Source organism: Galleria mellonella, unplaced genomic scaffold (genome assembly GCF_026898425.1).
Source record: "Galleria mellonella isolate WM207_F2 unplaced genomic scaffold, CSIRO_AGI_GalMel_v1 utg264, whole genome shotgun sequence".
NCBI classification, from domain to species: domain Eukaryota; kingdom Metazoa; phylum Arthropoda; class Insecta; order Lepidoptera; family Pyralidae; genus Galleria; species Galleria mellonella.
Genome location: NW_026442060.1, coordinates 2,152,508 through 2,165,250, shown reverse-complemented (window position 1 = coordinate 2,165,250; position 12,743 = coordinate 2,152,508). Strand labels below are relative to the sequence as shown.

The window sequence follows — 12,743 nt, the reverse complement described above, 5'->3', positions numbered from 1 at the left end:
ATAGGGTGTGTTGCTAGTAATGGAGAAACTAGACCCCATTACTAACAATCCCCTTCCTCCCTGCCACTAGCATTAAGTCCTCATTTTGTACCATATTATCTTTTGGTCAATATATTATTTAATTAAATACATTAATAATTTATTGTATAGCATTAATAGTTTTTTAATTTTATATATTACTTATAATTTTGATTACATCTTTTTATTGTTGTATTATTTTATAAGCCAAGCCAGGCTTCTCGGTTCATTCAAAGATACTGCCGCTGACATTACAATAATTCTATTTCTGGATACCCAAAAGAGCATGTTTGGAACGTAAATCCAATAACATAGCAGTGCATCAATTTACACTCCGTTAACCAGAAATAGGTACGGGGAAATATTTCGAACCTCGAACCACCCTGCTGTGATGGTCCCCCCCCTGTGCACCCCTTATAATAACTACCCTCTAAACTAAACTACACGTGGAAAACCTACAAAGCCTAAGAAAAGCCTACGAAGGCTTAACCTAATGAAATCTATGAAAATCTAATGAAAATTCACCCTAAAGAATGGCCTAACACCCTCAATATAACCCCATACCTATATTGCCTTATACACCCCAAATATCCTATGAATCATATAAACCCTTACAATAAAACATAATATTGAACAGATCTTTAGTAGAACACTTGATCATTTGGCCAGATAAATAAATGTGTGATCGTCTAGTAATGTAGGACCCGTTGTGTGTGTAATAACCAAAAGGTTCTTTAATTGGTATATGATAGGAGTTAAATAATGAAGATAATTGATAAAGCTTTAAGGATTAAAAATAATTAATGAATTACACTCATTATTCGTGTAACTAGGAAGTTATGTTAATTTAATAGCAAATTACAGAATAACTGTAATAATAAAAAAAATGGGGGAGCGGTCGGGCCCCTCACACGCCCGGACCAGTGGAAGACTTTCCAACTATCTATAACTCTTCCTCCTAAAAGGTAGGGAAGGGTATTACTATTTATTAATGCACTCTGATGGTAATAAGGGAATGAGTATTCTCAGTTCCAAACCAAACATAAGTACATTTACTTCAACATTACAGTGGCTCCACCAGCCCCACGATGCTTCCAGTATAAATTAGTGTTTGCCAGAGGCAAACGGATCGGAACTGAAATCCCAGGATCACTCCGACACGAGAGCTTACTCATGGGCGATGACCCTTTCAGTCCTATATGGCGACATAGAGATCACCCACTAACAGTACGAAACTGTTTCCCAGCGTCACCCTGTTACGAGCTTACTCAATGGGGGTTTCCCTTCGGCTCCACAAGAGATCAGACCAAGAAGCGAGATCACCCAGACACCAGAACCTACTTTGATGGGACATAACCCTTCGGCCCTATAATGTGACATTAGAGATCACCTGTGAAGACAGTCCGATAGAGATGAAGATTTGTGTGATAGGGGATACCTTCCACACCCTGGAATTGGCCAAACCATATAATGTTGATAATTGCTATATCATAACATAGCATTGTCAATTTAATATTATTTACTTAATACCAAGAATACTCAAGGTTCAAGTTAAATCTGTTGATTAGGCCGAGCCTAAGAACGAGTAGTCCAACCCATAGGTCGAGAGCTACTAAAAGTAATGAGTGCTATTGAATGAACTATAAGTCCTTTAAAATTATATATAATATTATTGTTGATTAACCACATTGTGAATTAACCAATTAATTATTCAGAGAGATATATCTAAAGGAACTATAAGTCCTTTAAAAGACACTGATTAATCACAAGTTAACAACGTCTCGTGAAATAACCAGTTGGGTTTTCTATAAGTTTGAGGACACTAAGTCCAACAAGCTATTATTGTGTTGAGAGTAATAGAGATCTCTTGTAATATTTGTAGAGGTTTGATTAATCACATTGTGAAATAATCAGATTAAATAATTATGTAGCTTTATAAAGAGGACTATAAGTCCTAATTGGTTGTTGTCATAAGTACTGATAAATTACACATTAAAGTGCCAGGTCAATTATTATATATAGGTATATAGGAAGGACAATAAGTCCTATTTGTGTATGTTGTAGTAGTAGAGGCAATATATTGCATAATTATAATGTGAAAGATATAGATTAGATATATATTTGTATGGAAAGGACAGTAAGTCCCATACAATTATTGTAGCTGTACTATAGTTATACTATATCTACTTCCTTTTAGTGTCTTAGTAAACCTATTTACTAAGAGGATTTCTCAGATAAACAAGTGTTTTAGTGTTTAAATCATCATGATTAAATCCCTAAGAAATTAGGTCTTTAAATAATTATCATATTATTTAAGTAAAATTTCTCATATAAATAATTCCAATATTTCCCCTACAGTTATTATAAAATAACAGAAAATTATATAAATTTTCTATGGACTTAGATATAGAATCATAACGTGTATAATCTCCTTTTGTTTGACATCTGTCACATTAATGACGTATTGAATGACGTATTGCTGTATTGAATTGAATTTTGATTATCTATCACAACTGTCAACGTAACAAATACTAGCAAGTTTGTTTATTTGTATTTGTTTAATATAATTAAATATAAAATCATCATATATTAACCGTAATATACAACTAAATTATCAGTGACATAAATAATCATGGTTTACACCAGAAATAATTAATAGTATCCAGTAATGCTGCAGTTTTATATTCATATCAGTAAGCCAAGCCTACTTCAAATTCAAGAATGAACAGAAGATTAGAAGTTTAACATTCTTATTGCAATTGTACTTGCAATAATATATACATACAGTACTAATTATCAAGAACATTCCTCAAATACATGTGTGGTGAAGATTTCCCAATATGCTATCCATTTGATTCCTAACCTCTAATGTAAATTTATTAAAGAAGTGAATAATCAGTGTTAGTGTTTGCTTTATTAATATTTAAAGTAATTGTCCTAACTTGATATTAATAGGATAATATCTCCTTGGATACAGTCCGACATAAACATATAACTCAATAATTAAATTTATAAAATATTAATATTATATTTTACTACTTGTATATCTCCATACTATTCCCATAAAATATTCAAAACATGTATATTAAATATAAATCCAGTAAATATTCACTAATATTAACCCTGTCTGAACTTGTCTAGCCAATATAACATGAACAAACAACATATATACAAACCCCATCGCCAGGACAACTTCCTTTCTAAATATGAGCAAAATACATAGCCTCACAAGTGTCATACAGTACCAATTCCATACCGAACCCCACACCTAGTCAAGAGCAACTATAGTCAGAGAATCTTTCAGTACTTTTATTACCATTAGGAAATAAATCCACACCTATAATATCAGCATAATTAAATATTATTAGTAATCAGTAATACACACAGAATTGTTATTATCAGCTTGCTTACTACAACAAAATCAATATTAAAGTTTATAATAAATCAAGACAAAATATCTATTTAAACAATACAGGCTTGTTTACCATAAACACCCCACAGTCACATGAATTTATTTAGTAACACAATTAATAATGTATTAAAAGTATTACATTCACATAATATCACTTGCAACAGTTAAGCTGTCTCTTTGTACATCTGGTGTAAAACAAATCCCCACATGTAGTCATGGATAATCAAATATAGACTAAGAATCATTAATCTGGTCGACCGAGTAATGGTATAAAAACACTTCACCATGAAGCGTTAAGTATGAACAGATATTCCAAACTAACACTGTAATAGTGTAATAAATACAAATATTTCATCATCATCATCGTCTCAACCATCACCAACCCACGACTGAACACAGGCAATTTCCACCGACTGACACAAGGAACGGCCCCACAATACACATAAAACAGTCACTCCAAACAATGGAGGTAGCCCACACCGCACTTGCATTCACAGGGTCGCCACTCAATAACCCCTCTCTCTCATCAATGGCTGTTTCCCTAGCAATGAGACCAGACCATAGTCACTTTAGTCTATTATCCTCAATAAATAAATACTTTATAATAACTAGATATGAAACTAGTTAGTATTATAATAGTTTAATAGTTGATTCAATAAGTATTTTGAAAATTGATGAAATTGAAATTGAATCAAATTGATGAAGTTCTATCAAACGACCATATAATTGGATTTTGTATATGAGTAGAATAACGTAAGTACGTAAATTATATTGATGTAAACTTTGTTCAAATGTGATTGCATTTAACGATATACGCATTACCTATAGGTATATGGACTCGACTAAATACGTATTTTAATAGTTGTGAAAAATATTAAGTATTGACTTTGCCTGTGATCACAGTCAAAAATCTAACTACGTAGTAATAAATGGAACAAGCTCACCGGATTCTCCAGTCTTCTATTGATTAATTTCACACACTTAATCGATAGTGATACACTAAGATCTCAAACCCCTTCATCGAACCAGTCCCTCCTAGATCTATATCCTAGTTATTTTTTTATTTTATTGCGCAGTTCCTTAAAACACGACTCCCGCGCCATCTTTCTTTCTTTTTCCTCCTATTGCGCAATTCCTAAAAACCGACTCCCGCGCGCCCGCCGATCTGCCGTCTCCTCCTCTTTTTTTTTTTTTTTTTTTCTCTCACCTAGTAACGTCATAGATTATGTCACCGAAGGGTAGATATTTCAATAATCGGATTTAGCCTATTATTCGAACTGAACTTTTCTTTAAATTCAATTTAATTATATGTTAACGTATTTTGGTATTTTCTATTAAATTGATTATCGAATTTATAAAACTTTAAAGGCTCTCATAAACCTTATTAAACCGTGTTATATGCATCCTTTTTACACCTGATGAGAAAAAGGTAAACTATAATTTGGTTAATATAAAATATAATATATTTTTGTTTAATTTATTTAATTTTCTTGTGACGTCCACTACACTCTGGAAACACATCAAAGGAGTTTCCCTTCTGTGTCAATATTTCATATATGGTAACGTCTTCTCTGTATACTATTGTGAACCTTGACTTTAAAGTTTGTTTATATTAAATAGCTCAGCTTTCGCAGCGGTCACCCATAGGAACCCCTGTTTCTTTTCTATGTACTTATGGTATTAAACCTATTGTACTATAGGCGAACCGTCACATCCGGCCCCCTAATTATCAAGGAGTTTACCGGATTGATAATTACAACAAGATAAGTTTATTGTTACAATTTTTTTTTTTCAACCCTAAAAATGTACTTCACATATGTGTATATAATTTAACTTTACAGAGCTTAAGATCATCATTTAAATTTTTCATTGATTCATCGATACTAGCCTAACACTCTGACATTCTTAAGACTCAAAACAATAAAAGTATTAAAAAGATCTTTAAACCCGAAGTTATATGTTGTTGAATGTTATGTGTATGAATAGCCTTAAAATTTCTACGCAATATATTAATAATTAAGCATAATATTTATTTATGAATAGATTTGTAAATAATTATTTATAATTAATTTGCATACGCTGTAATGATAGAGTGAATCCATTAAATTTTATAATTAAAATTTTTATACTCGTTTATTTATATGTAATAAATTCAATGCATGTAATTACAATGTCATAAACAGCATAAATGAATACAATCCTAAATGTGTGTAAAGGAGTCTATAAAACCTAAATGTATGAAAAGCCTAAGTATGTGAGGAGTCTAAATGTATAAAACCTAAATATGTGAAGAGCTTCAAGTAAAGAACCTAATAGATACGTTATTTGTATCAGTAAATTTAGATAAAGTATCTATTTAAAAGATACGAGTTAAAACATCTAAATGGAAGCTCATAATAAAAGCCTAAATGTATGAGTATAACGAATCAACAAACGAGAGCCTAAGTAGAAAACCTAAATCGAAATGAAGTGAAAGAATCTAAGCATTAAAATGTAATAAATGGAAAAAACTAATCCTAAAATAATTGTCTAAGTGTAAATAAATGATTAGATAAAATCCCAAGTTAATTAAATATTAAAATGAAGATGTTCAAATAAATTTGTTAAAATAAATTTAAACAATACGAATAAAACTTTATGAAGCGTCTAAGTAACTGTTATGTATTTATTAGAGATGTCTAATGACAGTTGATATTTGGTGTACTGAGGGTAAAAGATAAATAAATCAGTTTGCTTATAATCTCAACTTGGATGTATTCTTTATTGGCGACGAAGTAAATAAAAATTGTTTATTGTGAAAATGGCAGCAACTGTTTCAAATATTGTGTTTCCTGGACAATTCAACCCAAAGACTGATAAGTGGTGTGATTATAAGGAACAGTTAATGTGCGCGCTCGACGCGGCGGGCGTCGGTGAAGATAACCTCAATAGGGGCCGATCACTGTTCCTTTCTCAATGTGGAAAAGACACTTTTGCATTAATTGCATCGCTTTTAGTTCCAAAAAGGCCTACAGAAGTACCTTTAGTGGAAATTTTGAGGGTTCTAGATAGGTTTTTCGAACCAGAAGTTAACGAAATTCTACAGGCGGGAAAATTTCACAAACGACAACAGTTACAGGGAGAAAGTGTACAGGACTATGTGGCGGCCATCAGCCAGCTCGGAGCTAAGTGCAATTTTATAGATTTGGAACGCCAGTTGAGAGACCGACTAGTGCTGGGGGTGCGGGATGATCGCTTACGACGCGACTTATTGAAAAAGAAGAAAATAACTTATGAAGTTGCACTACAAACATGTCTGGACTATCAAGTGACATTCCCTGATTTGTACCCTGCCAGTACGTCTAGCGAATCAAAGCAAACTCCGTTAAACGTCACCGATTGTGAACCTATGGACATTGGCATTGTAAAATCTAATGAATGTCGACGGTGTACACGCGGTCATAAGCCAGGCGAACGTTGTTCATTTTGGAAAGCAAAATGTTTCTATTGTAAGAAGTTTGGACACATCGCGGCGGCATGTGATAAAAAACCGGGCCGCATGCACCAGGTTAACGAGACGGGGGAATGTAGCAGAAGTGGTGATACGGCAGTAGAAGAAATGATGGGGATCTATGTTTGTACTGATAATTATACACCACCAATAACGGCAGAGGTCATAATAGACGGTGTAAAATTATTAATGGAAGTAGACTCGGGGGCATCACGGACCATTATGTCGGAGGAGACATATAAGAAGCTCTGGTCGACACCTCCACCGTTAAGAGCCACTACTTTGAAGTTGGTGACGTGGACTAGAGATCCAATAAAAGTGTTGGGAGTAGCAAATGTGCGGGTTATATTAGCGAACAAGGAAGCACAGTGTGAACTTGTAGTAGTGTCAGGAAATGGTCCAAATCTGTTAGGCAGGAATTGGTTCCAAACACTAGGACTTCAAGTGTCTGGTTTGTGCTGGTCGGAAGAGGAGATAATACTTTATAAAAGGGAATTTCCTGAATTATTTAAAGAAGGATTGGGGGAGTACAAGGGCCCTAAAGTATCGTTACACTTACGGAAAGACGCCACGCCGCGTTTCTTAAAGGCTCGCGCGGTACCATACCCACTCAAACAGAAAGTGATTGAAGAACTGAATAAGATGGTAATAGAGGGCGTGCTAACACCTATTCGATATTCGCAGTGGGCAACACCATTGACACCAGTGATGAAAGATGACGGGACAATACGGATGTGTGGCGATTATCGTGTGACAGTAAACACCGCGATAGATACAGACACGTACCCCCTTCCAACGGCAAATGAAGCGTTTGTAAGGTTGAGTGGGGGTAGAATATTCAGTAAATTAGATTTAAAGCAAGCGTATACACAGTTAAAAGTTGATGATGCGACTGCAATGCTGTTAACACTCAACACTCCAATTGGTTTAATGAGAATGAACCGTTTACCGTTCGGTGTCAATGCGGCGCCAGCTGTTTTTCAACGCCTGATGTCAACGGCGCTTGCAGGTATGGAGGGCGTCGCCTGTTTATTGGACGATGTGGCGGTAACGGGATCCACCATTGAAGAACACAATCACAGACTTAGAGAAGTGCTAGGTAAATTGCAAGAAATGGGATTTCGATTGAATGAAAAAAAAGTGTGTTTTTGCGGCGAACAGCATTACGTTCTTAGGCCACATGATTGATGCGGAAGGCCTCCACCCGGCACCTACGAAGGTAAAGGAAATTCAAGAAAAACCGGCTCCAACTAACAAAGAGACGTTGCGAGCCTTTTTGGGCTTATACAATTTCTATGAGAAATTTTTACCTGATAAGAGCACTATATTAGAGCCATTATATAGACTATTAGAATCAAAGAGACCCTGGAGCTGGGGAGAGAAAGAACAGAAAGCTTTCAATGAGGCAAAACGTTTATTGTCATCGGATCTTACATTGGTGGGATATGATTTACAAAAAGAATTGCTTCTCATCTGTGATTCTTCAGAATACGGAGTAGGAGCGATTATTGCCCATGTGATGAAAGACGGATCTGAAAGACCTGTAATGATGGCCTCGCGCACATTGCAAGCTCATGAGAGACGATACGGGCAAATTGATAAGGAGGCACTAGCAATTATATTTGGATTGACCAAATTTCACGAATTTTTAGCAGGTCGTAAATTTTGTATAGTTACAGATCACAAGCCACTGGTAGGGTTATTCAATCCTGCAAAGCCTATACCTGAACAGATTTCGCCTAGAATGTTACGCTGGTCACTTAAACTCGCTTGCTATGACTATAAGCTAAAATACAGACCTGGGAAACTAATTGGCAACGCGGATGCTTTAAGCAGATGGACCGCTACGGATACATCCAGTGTAAAGAAGGAAGTGTCTGGTGATCTGCTTCTGTTAGAAGAGCAGTTGAGCGGGTGGCAGCTAAATGCTGGCAAAATTGCTGAAGAAACTAAAAAGGATATGGTGCTGCAAAAAGTAATGTTCCATGTTTTACACGGCTGGCCCCGTAAGAATACAGATTCAAGTTTACAAGCTTATTGGACAAGAAGAGAAGCTCTTTCGCATAATAATGACTGTTTATTGTGGTGTAACAGAGTAATAATACCGGCATCCTTGCGGGAAAAGGTTTTGAAGTTGTTACATGCTCCACACGCGGGCATGGTCCAGACGAAAGCGTATGCAAGAGGCTATGTATGGTGGGTAGACATGGATCGTCAAATTGAGAATATTGTAGCCGCCTGCCAACAGTGCCAATTAGTAAGAAATAAACCACCAAAGGATCCTCAATCTTGGATTGTTTTAGAGAAACCCTGGAGTCGTGTACATGTGGACTTTGCTGGCCCCTTCCAGGGGAAAACATTTTTAGTTCTAGTAGATAGCTATAGCAAATGGTTTGAAGCCGAAATAGTACCAACGATGAATAGCGGGACAGTGATAACGGTGCTAAGGAAAATTTTTACTTCACAAGGACTGCCTGACGTACTAGTTTCAGATAATGGACGCGCATTTACCTCGGAAGAATTCAATAATTTCTTAAAAAAGAATGGAATTAAACATTTGTATTCCCCACCTTACCACCCAGAAACGAAGGGGCAGATAGAACGTGCAATTCAAACATTTAAAAATAAAATGAAGAAACTTGAAAGCCAGAATATACAATGGCAACAAAAATTGTGTAAAGTTTTATATTATTTAAGGACAGTTCCTAATAGTTCCACTAACAAAACACCAGCGGAACTACTCAATGGGCGGAGATATAGAACGGCAGTGTCAGTCTTACACCCTGATTCGATGCCTAGCCGTACTGACCAGCAACGTGAAGTGGCGGCACAGCACCGGCCCACCCGTACCTTTGCAGTGAATCAACCAGTACTGATACACATGTACGGGCCAGGAGAAAAGTGGCGCAGAGCCACTGTGGAAACAATAGAGGGGCCAACGACTTACAGGGTGAAAACGGAAGATGGAGAGTTACATCGCCGCCATACTGACCAAATCTTGGCCAGACCATCTGACATGACATGTCGCCCATCTGACTTAGACAGTCAACTCATGAAGGATTCAGATTCAGAATTGACACCGGATTCCCCCATATTGATTCCACCGCCTGATTTATGGCCAGATATTATAGGAATACCTAATTAGCATTTCATTATTGTGATTGTCAATTTTAAAATATTATTATGTATCTATTGATTTGTAAGATAGAATCATTGCTTTGTAAACCAATCAATATGAGAGAAAGGTATGTTATGTATTTATTAGAGATGTCTAATGACAGTTGATATTTGGTGTACTGAGGGTAAAAGATAAATAAATCAGTTTGCTTATAATCTCAACTTGGATGTATTCTTTAGTAACCATAAATACATATTTCATCTAAGAAATAACCTAGTGTTCATTGAATAAAAAAAATAATAGTCCCTAACAAAATTCAAATAAATTTAATTTTTATTTATTAATTTTAATCATAGAAGTAAAGCTTATATAAATAATAATTTATCACCACCGGCCCCCTGTCTGACAATTCCTGCACGGCCCCCCAATTTTAAGACTCCTATAAATATGTTGCATAAAATAATACAAACGGCCCCATAGCTTAAAACTCTTATCTGTCTGACAAATTTTGCACGGCCCCCCAATTTTAAGACTCCTATAAATATGTTGCATAAAATAATACAAACGGGCCCCATAGTTTAAAACTCTTATTATAAGAAATTCCTTTAATATACTTAAATTACCAATGACTATTTCTTAATACTCTCAGAAATGACATGATCAATAAGTTTTATAATAAAATATTATGTAACCCCATTAGATAGGTAGATAGACACCCCCCATCGCCTCCTCCAAAAGATCACAACAGCAAACCCAACATAAATACAACCAACTATATTAGATACATCAATTAATTTATTTTGTACAATAAATTATCATTTAAAAAGATACAAATATTTTATGTTATGTGCAACTATAAAGGACTAAATAAACTAAGTGTGCGCAACATCTAAATTTGTAGAATGCTTAGGCATGTAGAGAATGCACGCGTATAAACAGCCTACAAAATCCCCCTTTGATATAAATATAAAGTTTTTTTTTTTTTTTATAAAATGTCTAATTCGAAATAAGTGAATAATCAAATAGAATCTGAAATATAATTGTAAAATGCAATAAAGAAATTATGTGAAGAACCCTAAATAATATATTTATAATAGCATCCTAATTAATTGTTGGAATTAAATTTAACAATATGAAAACATTTAATAAAATTTTCATATTTAGATAATTAAATAAGGTAACTAAAGGCCCCAACTAACCCTAATGATATTTTATGAAACGTCTAACTCTCAATTTGAAATCCCTATAAAACATTGTATAAGCTATTTAAACATCCTAAATTAAAATTAAATCATAATTATTTAATTTTTTTTTTTTATATATAATCAATGTCGCTGCATCATAAAAATTTATGAAATAAAAGTCAATTGGTTATTTCCTCAGAAATAAATAATGTCATTAATTCATCTTAAATTATTTCTTTGATAATAAAATGAAATTAATCAATTTTTTTGTATAAGTTATTATAGCATAATTATTGTCTATAAAATTAATATAATGTTAAATTAATAGTTCAGTAAGTATTGAGAATTAATGAAGCAAAAGAATAATAAATGTGTCCTGTAGCATAAAATTAGATCAATGTGAACTGAATATAACCTAGTAAGCTATCCTCACTACTATTGTTATGTACCTATTAGTGTAATACTTAATATTATTTACTCAATTGATATAGAGTAAAATAAAATATAAACCAAATCATGTAAATTTGTTGTATAATTGACTCCAATAGGTAACCACTTAATGAATTTGATAAATTAAATCCTAAGAACATGAGATAACAGTAAAATAGGCTATTTACCTATAGACATAGAAATCATAAAATTAGGTCCAAATCCTAGATCTATGACGGTATAATTATTTAGTCATAATCATCAAAGTTGGTTTTGAGTTATACTATTAGCAGATATTACTGTTTAACTTTATACTCCTTCATATTTTAATAACCAATCCCTGAAGTCACAAGCTCCAATTGTGACCAAGTGTTCTTATTGATCTGATATGTAAATAGCCATGAACCAATTATATCCTGGTCACTACGGCACCAATTGTGATGGTCCCCCCCCTTTGCACCCCTTATAATAAGCACCCTCTAAACTAAACTACACGTGGAAAACCTACAAAGCCTAAGAAAAGCCTACGAAGGCTTAACCTAATGAAATCTATGAAAATCTAATGAAAATTCACCCTAAAGAATGGCCTAACACCCTCAATATAACCCCATACCTATATTGCCTTATACACCCCAAATATCCTATGAATCATATAAACCCTTACAATAAAACATAATATTGAACAGATCTTTAGTAGAACACTTGATCATTTGGCCAGATAAATAAATGTGTGATCGTCTAGTAATGTAGGACCCGTTGTGTGTGTAATAACCAAAAGGTTCTTTAATTGGTATATGATAGGAGTTAAATAATGAAGATAATTGATAAAGCTTTAAGGATTAAAAATAATTAATGAATTACACTCATTATTCGTGTAACTAGGAAGTTATGTTAATTTAATAGCAAATTACAGAATAACTGTAATAATAAAAAAAATGGGGGAGCGGTCGGGCCCCTCACACGCCCGGACCAGTGGAAGACTTTCCAACTATCTATAACTCTTCCTCCTAAAAGGTAGGGAAGGGTATTACTATTTATTAATGCACTCTGATGGTAATAAGGGAATGAGTATTCTCAGTTCCAAACCAAACA

General features: G+C 34.2%; 1 protein-coding gene across 1 annotated transcript; it reads left to right on the top strand.

Annotated features, from left to right (window-relative positions):
• The first annotated feature begins 6,230 nt into the window (after positions 1 to 6,230).
• LOC128200733 (uncharacterized protein K02A2.6-like) lies at positions 6,231 to 10,065 on the top strand. Its single transcript, XM_052895067.1, has 2 exons — positions 6,231 to 8,019; positions 8,096 to 10,065. Exons 1-2 carry the CDS (start codon positions 6,231 to 6,233, stop codon positions 10,063 to 10,065), a joined length of 3,759 nt encoding a protein of 1,252 aa, XP_052751027.1.
• The last annotated feature ends 2,678 nt before the right edge of the window (positions 10,066 to 12,743 follow it).

Bases quoted from the DNA above. Each gene is read 5' to 3' on its own strand.
- LOC128200733 (XM_052895067.1), top strand. From the start codon at position 6,231: ATGGCAGCAACTGTTTCAAATATTGTGTTTCCTGGACAATTCAACCCA. The intron at 8,020-8,095 runs GTAAATTGCAAG...TTACGTTCTTAG, and splicing joins CAGACTTAGAGAAGTGCTAG to GCCACATGATTGATGCGGAA.